This window comes from Brienomyrus brachyistius, chromosome 4 (assembly GCF_023856365.1).
Source record: "Brienomyrus brachyistius isolate T26 chromosome 4, BBRACH_0.4, whole genome shotgun sequence".
NCBI lineage: Eukaryota > Metazoa > Chordata > Actinopteri > Osteoglossiformes > Mormyridae > Brienomyrus > Brienomyrus brachyistius.
Window position 1 is genome coordinate 6,919,372 of NC_064536.1, and position 20,591 is coordinate 6,939,962.

Genomic DNA, 20,591 nt, shown 5'->3' on the forward strand with positions numbered 1-20,591 from the left:
CCAAATCGCCTCGTTGTAATTCCCATCAGACATCAGTTGGAGGCGCACCACAGATGGTCAGTGTGCTTCTCCAAGTAAGCATGCAGGGAATAAGGCAACAGTGTCTCCGTGCCATGAAGACCAGCGACTTTTTACCGACAAGAGGCGGCATGTGGTGCGAGGAGCCGTCCTCGCTATCCTGGGCCTCCTGCTCTCATTTCCCCGACGGCGCCCTCCCGCGAACGGGAGCCGGGTCACTTTGACGCGAGCGTTCATGTAAGCCTGCAGAGGAGCTCACACACACAGGCAAACAAACGGAGAGGGTGACGCGGCGTGCGGATGAGAGACGGAGCCTGTGTGTGAAGGGCTGGAGAGAGTATGAGGGAGCTGGAGGCGCAGAGAGGAGTGAGCTGGAGCTGCCGGCGGAGTCCAGAATCACGGGGGGAGCTCCGTCCTGCCTGCGGAGGCGCCCCCACACGCCTCGGCCCTGCTAGGGGGCCAGAAGCAGGGAGCAGAGGGTGGGTGTATGTCGAGGGAGAGACCTGGAGCTCTAGGAGGGAGCGAGAGTGGGTGTAGGGGGTCAGACAGCCGCCACAATCACGCCCCTCTCCATCGCCACCCCCACCACGCGTAAGCTGCTGCCCGCCAGTCACTCCTCCACCTCCCTCCATGAAGAAAAGACAAACTCGTTGAGGGAGAAGACGAAGCGGGAAGAGCCACGCGTACCATGACGGAGTCTCACTGCAGGAAGCTTGGATTCAAGAAATGCCGGAGTGCCACGTTCAGCATCGACGGCTTCAGCTTTACTATAGGTAAGGTGGAGGCGTCCCGGGCGGCGCCGGTCCCGCAGGTCCTGGGAGGTCAGCCTCACCGAATCCTGGATAAGGGCTCCGCTCAGGCACACTTCAGCTAAGCTTTGTCGTTTTTCTGCAAATCTCCCCGAATCGCTCTCCTCGCTCTCTCTCTACCATCTAGCACCAGTATCGCCGCGATCCGCTACTCCCTAAACAGCTGTCCAGGTGCTGTGGGCTGGCCGGGTGATGTTCAGCGTCTGTTGGGTTTGAAGATGGAGAGTGGCGTTCTGTACGGGAGTTTGAGCCAGAGCACATGTGCCCTTGTCTTTGTTGAAAGTACAGTGAGGGCTTTACGAGCCCACATTTTGTGTACGTCTGTTTCTGTCTCCTTAGTTTAGCATCGGGTGACAGATAAAGCCTTGAAGTGTCGATTATTAACACGCTCCCGCACGGGGTTCTCCGAGGATCTGACGATTAACTTTAGTATCACCTGTTATCATCCTGTTCATCCAGTTTTCATTTCTTCTGCCTTATTACTCAGTAAATCAGACGCTTGTCCGTGTTTACTGAAAGCGCAGCGGTGCGTGTTTCATTCACGGAGACGAGTACGTGGTGAGTCTGTTATCGTAAAGCATGTGATGGTGGTAATTACATCTGCAGGTGATGGAGCGAGCGTTACGTAACCCAGGGGGCTTTCACCCTGGGTAGGGGGAGCTCCCCGTAAGCAGGCATGTCCATGGGAATCGTGAGATGGAAGATGTCACTTGTTCTAACTAATAAGTGGGGCATCTGCACCCTTAGTGGAAAATAGCAAGTCAGATAAACTCAGCACAGGTGAACATTTTTTGAGAATGTTGCTAAAGTGACGTGAGACCTGACGCCAAGAGCTAAGCTGTGGAACATAAAAACGAGATGCGTTCACTATAGGAGATGCTTCCGGGGAACCTAGGAGTAGAATTTCCGTAAGGGAAGAAACTGATGCAAAGTCACTCCAGCGGGAGGGGATTTCGGGCTGGAGAATATGCCTCGAAGTTGGTCCGTATCACTTCCCCATGACACCTTCTCTGCCTGCCCTCAGCTGAGCCTGTGGAGTGATTACCATCACCATGGTGACCAGGGGAAGGATGTGATGTTGCGCGGCGACTGTGGGCAACTCCAAACAAGCCATTCCTGGTGTGTTAATACCTTGGTCAGCTGGAATCCCAGCAGAGGTCTCATTAGGTGGATAGGACTGATAACTTTAACAGCTCTCATCTCGTCGAGGGGGGAGTGGAAAAGGGGCTATGATTCGGATGGGGGGGGGGGGTGCACTGGTTAACAGGTGGCGGGGGGTGCGCATCTCCAGGAGGAACATATTTTCACAGCTATTGAGGGGGTCATTACCTTCAATAGAAAACACTCTGATATCAGGCACAATCCTTTACCAAATACCTCCCTAGTAACAGCACCTGCTTCACCTCTTTCGTTTTCTGGGTGGAAGGAGTTGTTCTTTTTTATGGGGGGGGGGGGCATCTCAGAGTTCGGGGCAGGGGGGGGATAATACACGTGAAGGGTCTTGTTTGAATTAGTTTTCGTAATTACCCGTTGAAGTCCATTAGAGTGCTTGGGTGCAGCTGTCACCTGTTGACTGGATGATGATAATAGGTTATACATCATTATAATAAATAGTTTATTTTGCTGTGGTTTCACAGAAAGCTTTAGGTGCAGATATTACATGTGACTCACTTCTAATTGGACAGTCAGACTTGGGTATGGACTAAAATGAGAAGCGTTTGCCCAACAACCCCCGCAAACATTACCCAAGACCCACACGGTCTCCTCTCCTCCTCCTCGTGGGTGGGTGTGAGGGGGAGGGGGAGCAGAATTTAGCCCCAATCTGCACGTCGAGCTGAGAAGGAGTAGGACACCACCTGGGGTGTAAAAACCTCCATTGGATCTGAGGGTGTGGGATGGTAGCTTGGCTTTGATTGGTGGCTGGGGGCCACAGGTCTGCTGGCAGCTTGGTCCTGATTGGTGGCTTGGGGCCACTGGTTTGCTGGCAGAAATCAGCGAAGACAAAGGATGCAATTTCTAAGGAATTAAGAGCAGGGCAGGACAACACAAATGCTAGTTTTAGCGAGATCGCATTTACCAATAATAATATTTGCCCTGAAGCGCTAATGATCACAGCCTTGTTTTGAAAAGATTTTATTTACGCTGTTTTGCAGGGAAAATGGGAGGGTGTAGCTAGAGGCAATGATTGGCAGCTGTGCTGTCCATTTCCTATGGGTGGCAAAGGCGTAGGCGGGCTTCAGGCAGGGACAGCTGAGTATGAGACCCAGAGCTAGAGGCTTATGGCTGAGATCAGGCTCCGCCCACAGAATGACTTGGGGACGCGTGACACAGCCTTTCATCTCTCCACTTCCACATCTATCCCGGTTATATCTGACTATTGTGTGGGTCACTGCTGACTATTGTGGATAACTGTGGACCACAGATGATCACCGTGGATCATAATCGACAATTGTGGGACACTGTGGATCACAGTCGATCACTACGGATCACTGTGGGTCAGTGTTCACAGCTTAAGCTCAACAGGCTCTGGTGATACAAAAATAGGATTCATTTGGGGAATAGATGAAGGAATCCTGCTTTTTAAGAAGCTTGGTGTTGCTGTCAGTCTTTCCTGACCCCCATAGTATTCCTGCTGCTGTGTGTAATCACTCCTGCTCTATATCTCATCTTCTCCTTTCAACACATGCCTCCTCCCTTCCAATCAAGCGTGGCTTTGACCAGACGGACCCAGTCCATTTTCCTCACTCTCTCTTCTCAGCTGAAACTATCGATTGCCTCACCTGGGGGGGGGGGGGGAAGGATATTAAACCCCTTGGTCTGCTTGGGAGAACAGGCTTTGCAAGTCTGCTCCAGTTAATAGGCGATGTGCAGTGATGCATGCACATCGATCAGCGTCATGTGATACACATGTGGATTCCCGTCTATGATGGAGCCACTGGGACACAGGCGATTTTACCTGGGGGGGGGGGGGGGGGGTGCAGAGGTGCAATTGCCCCCTTCCGCTCAGATGAAAATGCAGTTTGAACGTATCCATCCATACTCACTTGTTTTCTATAAAATAAAATTACATTGTGAAGTCATATTTGAAAATATAATACTCCTGTGGAGTATTACAACGATATGTAATAATAATTTAATCTATTTACTATTTTTTATGTGTAGCTCAGCAGCTTGGTATAGCCTGGGATAAATGACTCTCGCCTCCCAAGCCCCCCCCCTCCACCCCCCGGGGGAAAAACTGGAGTCACCTATGACTGAGTGCAGGATGCAATATTTTACTCACCTTTCAATAAGAGCAGTCAAACGTCATTTCTACACTCTTGAAGATGTATATCTAAATGCAGAGTATTGCACATGGCTTGGCACATGGCCATAGAGACTGTGTGATATTCTGGGATGTTTCTCGTCATCACAGAAGGCAGGTGGATGAAACTAAATACAGGATGACCTTCGTTTTAAAAAGATTTAGGTCACAGCAGGATAAGAACCTGAAGCTTTCACCAGAGAAACATATAAGTGGTTCAAGAGCAGGAAGGGGACTCGTTTGGCCGCCTAAAAGGCAGGAAGGGGACTCTTTTAGCCACCTAAAAAGTAGGAAGGGGACTCTTTTGGCCGCCTAAAAGGTAGGAAGGGGACTCTTTTGGCCGCCTAAAAGGCAGGAAGGGGACTCTTTTGGCCGCCTAAAAGGCAGGAAGGGGACTCTTTTGGCCGCCTAAAAGGCAGGAAGGGGACTCTTTTGGCCACCTAAAAAGTAGGAAGGGGACTCTTTTGGCTGCCTAAAAGGCAGGAAGGGGACTCTTTTGGCCTCCTAAAAGGCAGGAAGGGGACTCTTTTGGCCACCTAAAAGGCAGGAAGGGGACTCTTTTGGCCTCCTAAAAGGCAGGAAGGGGACTCTTTTGGCCTCCTAAAAGGCAGGAAGGGGACTCTTTTGGCCGCCTAAAAGGCAGGAAGGGGACTCTTTTGGCCTCCTAAAAGGCAGGAAGGGGACTCTTTTGGCCGCCTAAAAGGCAGGAAGGGGACTCTTTTGGCCGTCTAAAAGGCAGGAAGGGGACTCTTTTGCCCGCCTAAAAGGCAGGAAGGGGACTCTTTTGGCCGCCTAAAAGGCAGGAAGGGGACTCTTTTGGCCGTCTAAAAGGCAGGAAGGGGACTCTTTTGCCCGCCTAAAAGGCAGGAAGGGGACTCTTTTGGCCGTCTAAAAGGCAGGAAAGGGACTCTTTTGGCCGTCTAAAAGGCAGGAAGGGGACTCTTTTGGCCGCCTAAAAGTAGGAAGGTGACTCTTTTGGCCGCCTAAAAGGCAGGAAGGGGACTCTTTTGGCCGCCTAAAAGCAGGAAGGGGACTCTTTTGGCCGCCTAAAAGGTAGGAAGGGGACTCTTTTGGCCGCCTAAAAAGTAGGAAGGGGACTCTTTTGGCCACCTAAAAAGTAGGAAGGGGACTCTTTTGGCCACCTAAAAGGCAGGAAGGGGACTCTTTTGGCCGCCTAAAAGGCAGGAAGGGGACTCTTTTGGCCACCTAAAAAGTAGGAAGGGGACTCTTTTGGCCACCTAAAAGGCAGGAAGGGGACTCTTTTGGCCGCCTAAAAGGTAGGAAGGGGACTCTTTTGGCCGCCTAAAAAGTAGGAAGGGGACTCTTGGCCACCTAAAAAGTAGGAAGGGGACTCTTTTGCCCGCCTAAAAGGTAGGAAGGGGACTCTTTTGGCCGCCTAAAAGGCAGGAAGGGGACTCTTTTGGCCGCCTAAAAGGCAGGAAGGGGACTCTTTTGGCCGCCTAAAAGGCAGGAAGGGGACTCTTTTGGCCACCTAAAAAGTAGGAAGGGGACTCTTTTGGCCGCCTAAAAGGCAGGAAGGGGACTCTTTTGGCCACCTAAAAGGCAGGAAGGGGACTCTTTTGGCCTCCTAAAAGGCAGGAAGGGGACTCTTTTGGCCTCCTAAAAGGCAGGAAGGGGACTCTTTTGGCCGCCTAAAAGGCAGGAAGGGGACTCTTTTGGCCTCCTAAAAGGCAGGAAGGGGACTCTTTTGGCCGCCTAAAAGGCAGGAAGGGGACTCTTTTGGCCGTCTAAAAGGCAGGAAGGGGACTCTTTTGCCCGCCTAAAAGGCAGGAAGGGGACTCTTTTGGCCGCCTAAAAGGCAGGAAGGGGACTCTTTTGGCCGCCTAAAAGCAGGAAGGGGACTCTTTTGGCCGCCTAAAAGGCAGGAAGGGGACTCTTTTGGCCGCCTAAAAAGTAGGAAGGGGACTCTTTTGCCCGCCTAAAAGGCAGGAAGGGGACTCTTTTGCCCGCCTAAAAGGCAGGAAGGGGACTCTTTTGGCCACCTAAAAGGCAGGAAGGGGACTCTTTTGGCCGCCTAAAAGGCAGGAAGGGGACTCTTTTGGCCACCTAAAAAGTAGGAAGGGGACTCTTTTGGCCACCTAAAAGGTAGGAAGGGGACTCTTTTAGCCACCTAAAAAGCAGGAAGGGGACTCTTTTGCCCGCCTAAAAGGTAGGAAGGGGACTCTTTTGCCCGCCTAAAAGGCAGGAAGGGGACTCTTTTGGCCATCTAAAAGGCAGGAAGGGGACTCTTTTGGCCGCTTAAAAGGTAGGAAGGGGACTCTTTTGGCCGCCTAAAAGGCAGGAAGGGGACTCTTTTGGCCGCCTAAAAGGCAGGAAGGGGACTCCTTTGGCCGTCTAAAAGGCAGGAAAGGGACTCTTTTGGCCGTCTAAAAGGCAGGAAGGGGACTCTTTTGGCCGCCTAAAAGTAGGAAGGTGACTCTTTTGGCCGCCTAAAAGGCAGGAAGGGGACTCTTTTGGCCGCCTAAAAGCAGGAAGGGGACTCTTTTGGCCGCCTAAAATCTGGGACAAGATTAAAAGCTGCCCGACGTTTTCAGAATAAAAAGCATGTCACTGTATTTTTTAAATGTGTAAACTAGAGAAAATCTCCCTTGACTGTCTCTGAATTTTAGGTCACGATTGTGAGGAACTGTATCCTGTACAGACAGTACATCAATATATTTGGTATTCTACATTATATATGGTTTAGTATGAGGTGTAACATAAGATTAAGTGGTATAACAAAAGTGGGGACTTTTGAACCGCTTTGAAAGTGACAGCATGACTTGATAGATGGTGCGATAAATTGGAACTTGTATTACTGTTAACAATCATTTTTTTCCACATTTATTATATTGCATAGCAACTAAAACGCAGTCCAACTGTTGCTACGGAGCCGATTTGGGAATTGTTCGCATTTAATTGGCTCCTTGCTGCGACAACAGTAATGAATAAAATTTAATTCTGGTTATCACCGAGTAACAGCGTTGTTTTGTACAGAATAACTAACAAATATGCAACAAATAAAGAATTGTTTATGATGATATAAATCCCACAGAATGAAAAAGTTCAAAAACAAATGCTTAAAGAGATTATTACAAGCACGGGGAGTTCTTCATGAAAGCCAGAGACGCTTCAGAAGAGCTACAGGATTATTACTGGATTTTTGTCCTCAATCTCCCGTCTTTATGTAAATATATAAACGAAAATAGCAATATGAAGGCATGCTTGGGAACGTTTATGATCGGCTAAAATAAATAAATGTGTCAAATTTCCACCGAGGTGCAACAGAGATCTGTTAAGCACTCGTTTTTACGAAGAGCGCATCCCAGATCACTTTGATCCAGCACAGAGCCATCAGTCAGTGTAATGACGTGCCCCTTGTTTTAAAAGTGATGTGTTTATAACGCTTCTCCTCAGCCAGATTGGCAGCCTCGCGGGACAATGTGTAACAGGCTAATTTTTCCAAATGCAGTTCAGCCGAGGTTTCTCTCTCTCTCTCTCTCTCTCTCTCTCTCCCTCTCTTCCCCCGCAGTCGCCAACGAGGATGGGGAGAGCGCCGCCCGGCCCCTGGCCCGCTTCGCCCGTGAGTAGGACTCGCCGGTCCCTGGCTTTCCAAAGCAGAGCAGCACGGTGAAGCAGCCAGAGAGCTTCTGTCTCTCGTTCTGCAACCAATGCCAGGGCTGTACTGGCTGTTGGTTAATAGTTCCATTTCACATTTATATTGCATAGTAACTATAATGTAACATATCGGTTGCTAAGGAGCAGAGTTTGTAATTGTCGGCTTTTATTTGACTCCCTGCTAAGAAAAATTAATGAATAAAATTTTAATGTATTTAAAAGGTTTTCCTTGGAAGCGTACCCTGGACAGGATTCCAGTACATTATTATTATTATTATTATTATTATTATTATTATTATTATTATTATTATTATTATTGGTCTAATAAGAATAATGTGGTTTGTTCTGTCTTCCAAATCAGGTGCTGTTAGAATAAAGACAAAACATTCTACAAATTTTATGAATAGTGTTACTAAATTTCCTCTTTCGTAAAATTATCAATATTACAACATATTAAACTGATTCCAACATCAAGCAAATCTATATCAAAGGCTACAGTATTATTAAGTTCTATTGTTAGATACTGATGCATACGATAAATACTGGGCATCCAGTAGGTGGCAGCAGTGCACAGTCCTGTAACTGCAGGTAAGGAGCATGCACTGATTACAGTGCGTTGCCGCACCCACCACGCGACAAACATAAGAACCATGTGCAGCCATGCAGTGGGCGATACCTCAGCACCACACTAATCCAAACAGACCTGTTGGAGGACCTCCTTACAGGGCTGCATGTATATCAGGGGGTGCCCAACTCCTGTCCTGCGGGGGCCAGAGCCCTGCACATTTTTGGGTTTCCCCTCATTTAACACACCTGATTCAACTCACACAGTTCTTGAGCTGAATAATTTGTGGTGGAAAAGGGAAAGAACTAAGCTACACAGGACTCCAGCCCCCCAGGACTGGAATGGTGCACCCCTGAGGTAGATTAACATCATACCCAGGATGAAGCTACTGCAGGTTAAAGGCTTTGCACTAGGGTCCTCCAGAGCAGAACCACTCCAGGTATTCACAGGATTTGAACCAGCAACCTTCCAGTTGCTGGCAGAGATCCCTAAACCCAGAGCCACCTCTCTGCCTGTAACTGCAGGCTGTGGTTTAATGCTGGACCGTTAGGGTGTAAACATGCATAACCCCAAAGAGAGCGTAATAACCGATGCTGGTAATCACCTCCACTACAGGTACTCGGATTCATTCATAAAGAGCTGTAACCCCTCAGGTCTCCTTAGCGCATATTACGATCCATTTCGTCCTCGGTCTGAGAACTCTAGTGTGAATTTCAACTTATTAAAACAGTGAGTGTGATGAGGCATTTGGCCCTACGTGCAGATACTCTGAAATCGGACAGTAAAACACAAACAAAAACACAAGTTAGCAGATATTGCACATTTCTCTTTAAGTATATGTCGGCCAGTGGCAGAACTAAGACTAAGCTATTTTTGACTGATGTAGTTGTAATGACAGTGATATCACACCAGGGGGCGACATTAAACCGATGTAACTGCGACCTGTTAAACTAGCCAAAGTGATAGCTTAGTATTAAAGCTGGCAAGATCAACAAACAAAAAATCAAGGGTCAGAGGTCATATGTATATTGAGACATTAGTGACTCAAGGGAAATTCAGGCTATCAAAGGTAACTAGCCCTTGTCCTGAAGTGCAAGACGTTTCTCTGTGTATAGCTGAATAAACAGTGTTAATAGTGGGTCTCACCGCCGGTCACGGGTGCTCATCTGCATCCATGTGGTCAATGCTGGATTGGGCCTTTTCATTAATAACAGGCATCTGAACTGCTAACTATTTGTAAATTTGTGAGACAGAAATGGCAAAAACTCATTGGCGATCATTAACAACGGGAGCCTTTGTCATTCTGGAGAAGGGTGATCCTCACACTGCACTCTTCTGCCGTGGCGTATCTCCCATCCACGGGCGTAGATTAATGCTAGGGGACTTTCTACAGGATCTAAATCTCAGAATGCCCTGTGGAACGCCATCACATCTGGGATGGGCATCAAGGACCGGGACCGGGACCAGGCGAATCGGGAGGCGCCAGCGGACCCGCGGAGTCCGGAGGAGATCCTAGCAGAGGACCCACCAACCGCTGACCGGCCGGACGCCACCGAGAAGACAGCTCTCAGGTTCGCTGCTCTGAACTTTGACCTTTCTCCCGTGGTACCCCGAAGGACTAGGTGTGCTGGGTATCACTATAAATGAGCTGTAATGTGGTATATTTACACATTAAAATCCAAAGGTATCATGTTTATTGAATTTGGGTAATTAAGTGCAGCTGCTGGGGCACACTGCCCCCTAGGGTATGGGAGGATCTTGCATCATTTAATGTCATTTACAGTTATTACTTATGATGGCAGTTTACCTGGTGTGTCACGTGTTAATCGGGATCATTCATGCGAGACACGTGGGCGGAGTTGCCATTCCCTGCTATGGGATTGATGCCGGGTTACCGGGGACAAAGTAGCAAGTTACGCCTGCAGCGGTTTCGGCAAAAATGAATTATCACTGATAATCAAGGTCACCTGATTTGCCCTCCTGCGGTTTTCAGCGTTATAGCAGATGGTGGTGAATTAGGGTGGGGACCCTGTCGGTATTCGTGGTGTGTACAAACAGAGGAATACTCGTTTTTTTACCCACCTGTCTGTGTGTTTTTTACCCAGAGATCTTTGAATCTGTGCATGTCAGGGTGATCTGTGGAGTAGGAATCAGTTGCTCCGTTACACCGGGGTGATGCTTGACCCCTCCAGGGACATCAAGGGACAGGATTGTTGTTTCTAGGATCCTACTCAAAAATCTACTTCCACACCCCCCTACCATCCCTCCAAAGTGTAGTGAATGTGGGCAGCAGGGGTCCCCCTAACCTCGCGTCATGCCTGATGTCACAGGTCAGTAAGTCAGTACTGTTGGTGTAATAGGATGGTGAGGAGGGGGGAGAAGGATCATGGGATCCCCATCGCCATCTGGGGATCCAGCCTGCCCATCTTGAGATTGGGATTACGGAGTCGTTTGTCGTCATGGAGACCCCAGGAACTCGCCTTGTTCATCTCATTGTGGGATGAATGTGCTCTCAGTGCTCCGCCCTCATTGGTTGGACGGTTCTGCTGCATTTAGTAAGAAATCAAGGTCTCTGTGTAACCCAGAGAAGACCTCTGCTCTTTATTTAGGAGCTGCTTGCGATGCCTTTTAAAGGCCTTTTTGTTTTCGCTGCCCATTTGCGCTTGTTTAGATGCAGAAAGGGATGTGCGTTGTGGTTTGGGTAGCAGTGCCTCGTGATTGGTTGGGCTGGTCAGGTGACCGCAGAATTTGAAATCCGCAGTGAACCTCTATGGAAATCCACATAGTGAACTCTGTTGCCGTTATTACTCCATAAATCCACCCCCCCCCCCAGCCTCTCCTGCACCTCCATAGGCTAAAAACTCACAGCAAGGCTGTTTCATTCTGGGAATGGTCCTGGGGGGGGTGCGGGGGGGGGGGGGGGGGGAATTTTCCAGTTCAGTGCTATCAGTCAGAGCCTCAAAAGCCAAGCCTTTGATGGGCAGGACCCAGCATCTATGGGGTTGCAGGTGACTCTCCCTCTGCTATCACCGGGGGAGGGGGGGCAGGCGCAGCAATGCCGCTCTTAATGCGACAGACGTTTTCAGTGTTGTCGCAAATCATCAGTGTGATTTACCCCCTAAATGCACTGACGTTCCCTGAAATTTGTCGCTGATATTAACTGAAGCTCAGAACCCAGGTAGCATTAGAAATGTGGATAGTTCTGGTCCAGAAAGTCAAAATCCAAAGCAGGTTTTCGCTTCAACCAACCAGTTGAGCATAAAGAGTCACAGTCACAGAGAACCCAACTGGTTGGTTGAAACAAAATCCTGGTCTGGATTTTTACTTTCTGGATTCCGAACTAGTGCATATGTAAGTAAATGATGTGTGAGTGTGCCCTGCAATGGGTTGGTGCCCCATCCTGGGTTGTTCCCTGTCTTGTGCCTGGACCCCCATCGACCCTGAATAGAATAAGTGATTTCAGAAAATTGATGGCTGGATGAATGGATGGATGGATTCTGAACTATCCACCTCTGACTGGAGCACTAAAATCATCATTCACCATTATCGCAAATTCCTCTATGGGAAATATAAAGCATGAGGTCTGTTTTAGAGATTGTAACATCTGGAGGTCTTTATAGGATTAGAGCTGTAACTACTGTGTCCCGCGGAGGAGCTCATACGATGGAGAGATACAAGCGCTGCAGGTGTGTGCAGGAAATGCCCACGACGGTATCTGCGTGATCGATGGTGTTTCTATGAAATGAGACACTTCGCTGACACATCTGAGCTGGCCTCCCCAAAGATCTTACTAGGCAGTCTCTCAGAGACCTAAAAAAGAAAGACGAAGGCAATGAAAAAAGGTCAAAGGGATGTCTACGGAAATCAGCACAGTGCAGAGGTGACGTCAGCAACTGGCACCTCATTGTTTAATTGGAAAGCGTGACGACGTCGACTCCCTTGGCGCGAAAATGTCACCAGTTCCCTGAAAACCTCGATTATGGTAGCATAGATAGATTAAGGATGAGGATGGGGCTTCCTCTTGGGACTATGGAGCAGTGCCCCCCCCCCCTTGGGAAAGCACAGCACAGTGACGCACAGCGTGGCTATAAATAGACTTGCTGTGCTTTGACCCACACAGCTGCTGCCTCCCCCACGGTGACCCTGGAGCACTAATGGTGGATGATTCCAGAACTGGGGAGGTGGGGGGCGAGGGTGGCGGGGGGGTTGCTCTCTACTCAAACAAGAGACTCAGTCGGCCCCATGCCTCTAAGGGTTAAAAATCGGTAATTCCACCAGAGGGTTTTCCAGCGATTCGCTTGCGGAGAAGTGGGCAGTGTTTGTGATGGTTAGTGGGGTTTTTAATGAGCCGTTCAGTCTCCATTGGGGACCGGGGGGGTAAAATAGTGCATAAACAGAGAGATTTGTAAACATCTGGAATCAGGAGGTTCGCTGCCAGATTATGGCTCTGGTAGATTTTTAAAAACACGGCAAATTTTAAGATTATGGTGATGTTTGTTAAATCTCTATCAAACATGAAAAGATGAAATAGCACGATTCTAAGGGACTTAGCTTTGGGGTTGCATGTGATTGAAATACCATCGATTCCAACTGCCAGTCATGTGTCGGGATCGTCGGGGGGGGGTTTGGACCCCATCCCAGGCAGGCTAGGTGACACCATGGATGGGATGCCAGTCCATTACCGGGCAGAGACACACACACACATACTCACACACAGGTTTGTAATTACCTCTAGCTGGAGACTCTCCATTCATTTCTATGGGGAAAACTCTAATCCCAACATGACGACCTTAACCCCTATCCAGCCATAACTCTAACCATAAATAACAAAATAAAATACGAGACTTTTGGCATGACCTGAGAAATGGTCCCCACAACTTCAAAATAACAGGTTTTTATAACGTTGTGGGGGATATTTGGTCACACACACAGACAGATACTATGGTAAATTTAGAGATTAGACTGTGGGACGACACTGGGAGCCAGATTTATGGTTGATCTCACGTTTCTGAAACACAACATTAAAAATGTCCCAACATGAGACTGATCAGAGGCAATGGGGTTTCTGAAGAGCGATTCTGCTATAATGCTCCCTCATCGCAACTGATCACACCCCCTGCAGTATTTTTTATCACTGATTTTGGCATTAGCATCAAATGTTGGCGTTTCTTTTTTTGCGATTTATTATAATTTTGCCCAAACCTTCATTTATGTAAGCTGGTAGCGACACCGGAAGCTGGGTTAGGAGAAGCTAAGCTACGCTGCGCTAAGACGTCGGCAGAGGTTATCGTTCGATTGCCAGATCGCCGTCTGATTAAAAAGCACCTTCTTCCGCCTCCTTTGACTTCTGAGTGAAATGGAGTGCAGGAGGATCCGCTTGCGGCGGTGTTGTTGGCGTCCGTGACGCCGGCGGGCCCCCACCTCCTCGAAAGCCCCTCCGATAAACATCTGGCGGTTTCTGGGTTTCCAGTTAGCGCCTGCGGCCTCGGCCATCCCCGAACTCCGCTGAGAGGAAGGTGAAGATGAAAGCGGTAATCTGGTGACGTGGAACAAGATGGCAGACGGGGGGAGGGGTGGGGGGGGGGTGGTGGGTTTCTTACGCTTGTGAAACCCAGGAGCCGTTAGCTGTCAAGAAGACACGCTTTAGGCCAATAGCGTGAGTGTTTCCTGCCCAGGGAAATGTAAAGAGTAGGACAGAGAAGTGTGAACTGCACTCTGCACTGGGGGGGGGGGGGGGGGGGGGCCCTTCACCAGGTACACCCGTCTGCTTTGTGTTTGATTATGTTAAAAAGTTCTGGGAAACTCGCCCAGCCCAGATGCCAAGCTGCCCATTGTTTGTAAGCTCCAGGCTCTCTGGTCAGGGTCAAACACTGGTTCTGATAGCAGGGGGGGGCATGTTACCTGCCCTGCCACTGCCTCGCTCCGTTTGCCCATCTGTTTTGATCAGGACACCCATCATGTTCAGCTTGTTTTTTCTTGTGTTTCCTGTGGCCTGCTGGCTACTTGACCTATTACCCAGAACACACAGCTCCGGAGCACTGCTGAGATGTGCTTGCATGTGATTGGCTGGCCGCCACAGGCTGACCCTGGTCCCGTGGCTCTACCATGACACCGAAACTAATTCTAAAAAAGAGACATTGCGGACCTATAGGACCTTACTAACAATATGCATAGTGCGTGATATCATGGCAACCAGACATTTGATCGCAAATGCGACAAGCTGAGATTAAACGGTGCCTTTTTTACCTTCGGAGATAAACGTTTAACGCATCGTTTTATCTCTTTCACGTCCCCCCATCTGGGGAGAAAATTAAGACAACCAAACAAAACAACAGAAAGAAAAAAATCGAACAGAGACAAACCATTTCTTATAGGGGAATGAACTTTGGTTTGATTCGATTGGCCGTCGCTGACATCCACATGCCACTTTTTTGCGTTCGCATCAGAAACGGACCTGAAAAGTTCAGGCACCAGTTCCGCAGCTGAATCCCATCCCGGGGGACTTTCGCCACGCTGCCTGACTGAATCACAGACCCCATCACACATCTCGGGTGCTTTTCCTAACAGGCATCTCATCACATCCATCTTATTTCAGCCGTGAGTCTGAAACCTCTCTGCACCACGGCTTTATGCTGTCGGGGGACAGATGAGACTCAGTCTCATTAAACATAACGGTCCCTAACCGATGAGAGCCATTGAGCATCTGGGAATAAGTAGACCCCCCCCCCCCCTTTCAGGCTCTGATGTGTCTGGCCATTGTCTGTCTGGTATCTCCTCATTTGGGGGATTTTTTTTTTTTGACGGGGAGTAGCTTTTTAACGACTTGAGTGAACAGCAGCGACGTCCAGGACTCCAGAGGCTGGGAATCGTGCGTTTGGAAGTATGATGTGGAACTGCTGGCCCAGTCCTGCTCTCTTGACAGTCTGAGTAGAACTCTGTGTTTCCTGCTCTTGTCTCAGGAGTCCGTACAAATGCCTCTTCACCCAGATGCCAGAGCCAGGTCTGTGCGAGTGTGTGTGTGTGTGGGGGGGGATTTGGGCATCCCTGGGGGCCTGGAGCCTCATGATCTGGGTGTGGCTGGCAAAGGGCATCACTGGCGGGGGGGGGTGGATTTTGGATTGGGTGGAGATTCAACAACAGCTTGAAAGGCTCTTTGAGAACGGAAGGAGCAACATCCGCATCCCTTTGAAGGGGCGGGGGCTGGCACACCATGGCGGCCTTCTCGTTGAGTGCAGGAGAGTGATTCCCCCCCCCCCCCCCCCAGCAGATAAAAGGCCAGTGGAGCGCAGGCCCCCTGCATCTCCTAATTGAAAGGATGGGCTCAGCACCCCCTCCCCCCACAGCCCATCCCTGGAGGATGACAGGTGAGACAGACTGGAGATGGAGGACTGGATGGCGGGGTCTCAGATGCCCCCCCCTATAACAGGATGTCCAGGCGAAGCACCTCGCCTCTCCACGTTCCCTGTCACCACGTCAAATCCCCTTGGGGCCGGAGCACGTTCCCACTTGACGAGGACCCCGCCCTTATGAACCTGCGTGTGCCTTCCAACATGCCTGAGCGGCGGCTGTGAAGCAGGTGAAACATCCCCAGTCTCCCTGTCCCTCATTCCACAGCAGCATTAAACAGCCCACCGGCACCACACAGCTGCCCTATACGACCCTAAATCACCTCCTCCCTGTCCTACTCTGTCACACATTCAATAACCCAACGTCTTCTTATACCGACTGTTGCCAACTGATCGCGTTTCATGCCCCTGCACAAAACAAGGAAATGCTCGGAATTGATTTCATTTGCCTGTGGCTAACAGATGATTCATTCTTTTTGATTCTGTAAATACCTCAGATTCAGAATTGGAATCCTTTCATGCGCCTATTACCGACACGACAAGGGAATTATTTTGGTACAGGTACGATTGGACACATAATCAGGATAGACATAGATAAGAGAATTAATAGAAGAGAATAAATAGAGAGTAAATAACTAAAAATGGAGAATAAAAAAATTAAAGTAGAAGTTGGGGTAGAGTGTAGAAAACGCTGAAGATACAGGTGCAGTATGGAGCTAAGTTCCTGATCGATCTTTTGATTTTGTCCTAGCAGAGTTACAGCTGATTCAGTCAGGTTTAAAGACCTGCATGTTCTCTGGCGTCCAGCAGCCTGCGCTCATGCAGGTCACACCCAAGGGCAGGCAGGACAGAGAGCCCTGTCCCGCCAGCGGACCCCAAACTTGCAGGTCTGGCCCTACTGAGCCCTAGTCAGCACCAGGAGGGACGGAACTGTCGACAATAACAAACAGGAAGCGACAGGATATGGCGACACACTATGAAGGAAGTGCACAGAAAACATGAAATATCAAGCGTAACTTTCAAGCGATGAGGCTTTGGCCTGTGGGGGGGGGCGGCACATATAGAACAGGTTCTGTGTGGTTTGGGTTTTTATTGGGACTAATAGCAGCTGATGATCTGACTTGTGTCTGAGGTGACGAGGCCTTCGCAGCCCCTGACACAAGGCTACAGAAACGCTCGTGTGATTCTGGCTGGTATTTTCCATGCACTCGGAAAATGCAAACGAAGAGTAAATCTGCCCGCTAAAATGAGATTAGACTGAAACGTAAAATGCAAACGGGGGGTCTGGCTGAGGAGGGAGTGATTTTGGGTAGATAATCAGTTACTGAAGATGGACGGGTAGGTAGGGCAAGTTCATTACATTCATTTATTAGATGAATGTACTATTTATTATGCGATTAGTGGGTTGTGTCACGCGCATGCAGTAAGTCTGTTACATCAGGATACTGTGATTACTCTGTGCATTACTCTGTATTTTACAGTGCTTATCAACCCTTAATAACCAGGGGGATGTATTCTCCTGTTTGTCAAAATAATTACAGGTGTGGAAATGCCATTAGGCAGAACGACCTTGAGAAAGTCGTCTCTAAACATGCACAAAAATGCCTCAAAACATCTCAGATCGGCCTCCAAGCGCGCACGTTTGTAAACTTAATCTTTTTATTGCTTGTTTTGTAGATGGACGGGCGGTTTGTCCCCTGAGTCGGTCCCAAGCAGGGGATAAATGTGTCCGTGTCAAAACTGGGTCAAAATTACATTTTAAAATACTATGTCCGTTGTAAATACTGCATTTTTTTATCAAAATGTCCATGGAAATTCACCCTGGTTCTGAGCACAGACACCAACATTGTGTATCATTGTTTATTTCTCCTTTGAACTGAGAGCTGGTCTCTGCCAGGCGTTACTTATTTCAAAGCTTCCGGGGAGGGGTGTTTGGGAGGGGATGGAGTGTGACGCGGGCTCTGCTGGCCCCCATGGGGGTGGTGGGGAAGGGGAACCTGGCCCCCCCACTTCACACCCTACCCCTTAGCTCGTATTCCACACACACTCTCGCCGTCTGATGGCGACAGAGATATGCGTGCACCTCCCCCTAATGCCCCGCCCCTTTCAGATCACTGATAGCGTTGTGGGCGGGGGGGGGGGGGGGCAGTGGGTCTTTGCTCTGAAACTCTCTCTCACCCACCCCCCACCTGATAAGGCCCCATAGCTGCCCACCTTTCCCCTGACAAAAAAAGACGTCAGCCCGCTCTCGAGGATTAGATCCCTCTCTGGGCTCGTGTCAGAGCTGACTGACTCCCCTCTGCTCCGTGCCGTGCGCTCGTGCCCCGATCCCGGTCTGCTCCGTCCACCCCCCCCCCCCCCCCCCCACCCATCCCCCCGCCCCCAGGGAGGATGGCCCCGAGCCAGCAGAGGAGTGCTCGCTTTGCACTGACAGCCACAGCACGGCTCTGAGAGCCGGTCAGACTGCGAAGAGAAGAGGAGGAGATGAAGGCTGCCGCCCGCTGCCTGTGAGGAGACGCTGGGGGCTTCCTGCAGCCGCGCTTTGCCGGCGTCGGCACCCACAGGATTTAACTTTCCTCCACCGCGTCTCTGGGTTCAGACATGGAGTCGCCCACCAAGGAGATTGAGGAGTTTGAGAGCAGCTCTCTGAAGTATCTGCAGCCAGAACAGATCGAGAAGATCTGGCTGAGGCTCCGTGGACTGTGAGTGCTTCACTGGAGCCTGCGTGTGTGTGCCTGAGTGTCACTGTACCTCATTCTCAGTATCTATGTAGATTATTCTGAATATCAGTCTGAATTATTATTAGTATTGGTATAAGTAATTCTGAGTATTGGTGTAAGTCATTCTGAGTATTGGTATAAGTCATTCTGAGTATCGGGGTGTTTCTGTGTGTGTATCACTGTACCTCATTCATTATCAGGATGTTTGAATGGTATCATGTGTGTGAATATATGTCATTCTGAGTATCAGTGTGTTTCTATGTTTAGCCATTTTTCTGTATGCATATCAGTGCACCTTGTTCTGAGTATCAGTATGTTAATTTGAGTTCAGCTACTTCATAGTTGTACTAGTTACACTTTCCACTTGTGGTTGCTTGTGTGTGTGAGAGTGTGCGTATGCATGTCTCATTTGCGCAATTGGTCTTGTGTCTTTCTGTATTTGTAAGCTTACAGCAACGATCTTTCTTCATTTGGATTTTCACTCATGCTCCTGTGCTTGTCCCAGATCCATCACTTTTATTTTGCGTTTGGTCCATAATAACTGTGAATTTAACAGGTTGATCTTTCTGCTAGAATGGAGACAACAGCTGTCAGTTATCAAACGAACGATCTGCACCTCCGAATCTGAACAGGTTTCTTTATCTAGTCCGTTTACAAACAGCAGTGCGTGTTATCGCTACCCATAACACATTCCGCCACTGGAGAGAATTTTATCCCTTATCAAGCAAATGGAAAAAAACATATAAATGTAGGTGTTGAATTTCATTTCACGAAAACAGTGGGGTGAAAATGAGCCAATTGCCTCGGGGCGGCAGCGCGAACTTCATCACGGCGCCAAACTTCATCGTGGGAAACCGGCTCCCACTTTGTCACAGCGGCTTCTTTCGCTCCTTTCGACCTCTGCGGATTTTCTGCTCGCCTACCGCCTTTTTACATAGGGGGGAGGGGTAGCTCTAATATCGTCCCTCCATAGCATTAGGGCAGCCTGACTAAATTAGCAGGTGCGTTATAATTAACATCTCGGAAAAATCAACGCGAAAGGGAGAGACGCGCTGGGTAAGCGCGCGATACTCCCCAGGGCGCGTTCTGAAGCATCGCGAGGAACACCTGCTTTTAACTGCATGAAAAGTCATTATTAGCGATTATTTGAAGTAATTATTAAAACTCTTTCTTATGAGTGCCCGTAAACGCTTTCACAACAACAAGTTGCTTGCTTACATGGCAAACAATTATAAATGCTATTTAAAAATTATAAATGTTCTGTTTCATCTGCTTTTGTTCTTATTGGGGGAGGTGTATGATTGACAGGCATCACATCACCGGTCCCGCCCACTCTTTGTAAGAAAGAGGACCGTCTGGGTGTGTATATGTGTGTGTTTGTGTGTTCTTGACATATTTCCAGGCCTGTTCATCCCCATGGTCCCTGCCGCATAGCCTAGTGCACTCAGTAATAATCCTGAGCGGCTGAATGGCCACACAATCGGGGGGGGGGGTGGGGGGGGGGGGGGCAAGTGAATCCTCACTGTGTGCCAGGGCGGGCTGGTTGGTGCCTCCTGTCGCTCCCAGCCTGCCTCGTTATCCCCGTGTTTCAGAGCATCTCCTCACCATTACGTGTCTCAGCACATACGTACACAAATGTCCCCCTGGGGATGAGAGAGTGAATCCAGCGGCCGGCTCTCACACGCACTCGGGGTGCCCAGGTCTCTCCTTCTCTTCTTGAGGCTCGATTTGCTGCCTGCAGCTGTGTCTCTAGGGCGGCGAGAGCCTCGGCTGCCACACACTGAGGATCCCCTCCAACGAGGCTCAGCATTCATCTCCAATGAGGGGTTTGCCCCCCCCCCCCACCTCAGCCTCCCCATGCCAGCTGTTGGTTGCTTTTGCAGAAACAATGACAGGCCGAACCCTTAGCCAGAGCGTGCCAGATCGCAGATCCTCACTGCCGCTCGTATGAAGCATGGAGGATAAAAATACACATGGTGTTCTGATCAAACTCTGATAAATATTTGTTTTGGTCAACAAAATTCAGGCTCAGCAGATGTTCTTCTGTCCCAGGTCTCCTTTCTGCCACCATGGCAGCTGGTGTCTCCAGAGATTCTGCCTTCTAGAATCTATCTGATTCTGGTAGCCCATCTAACTGTCCATTGATCAATTGATCCATCCATCCATCTTCTAAACTCTTATCTTGGTAGATTCCTTTTGTCTGTTCATTCC

At 49.2% G+C, this 20,591-nt stretch overlaps 1 protein-coding gene across 4 annotated transcripts in view; it reads left to right on the plus strand.

The window, feature by feature from the left end:
• Nucleotides 1–20,591, plus strand: part of pde1cb (phosphodiesterase 1C, calmodulin-dependent b) — a 59,813-nt gene that overhangs the window by 7,604 nt on the left and 31,618 nt on the right. For 2 of the 4 annotated variants that reach the window (XM_049012233.1, XM_049012234.1), the window contains exon 1: nucleotides 18,087–18,362. In XM_049012233.1, coding sequence (XP_048868190.1) covers nucleotides 18,262–18,362 — 101 coding nt within the window. In that variant the 5' untranslated portion in view covers nucleotides 18,087–18,261. Of the gene's footprint in view, nucleotides 1–663; nucleotides 792–7,663; nucleotides 7,715–9,707; nucleotides 9,886–18,086; nucleotides 18,363–20,591 lie in introns of those variants that run through there. The other 2 variants (XM_049012231.1, XM_049012230.1) reach the window with 2 other exon arrangements.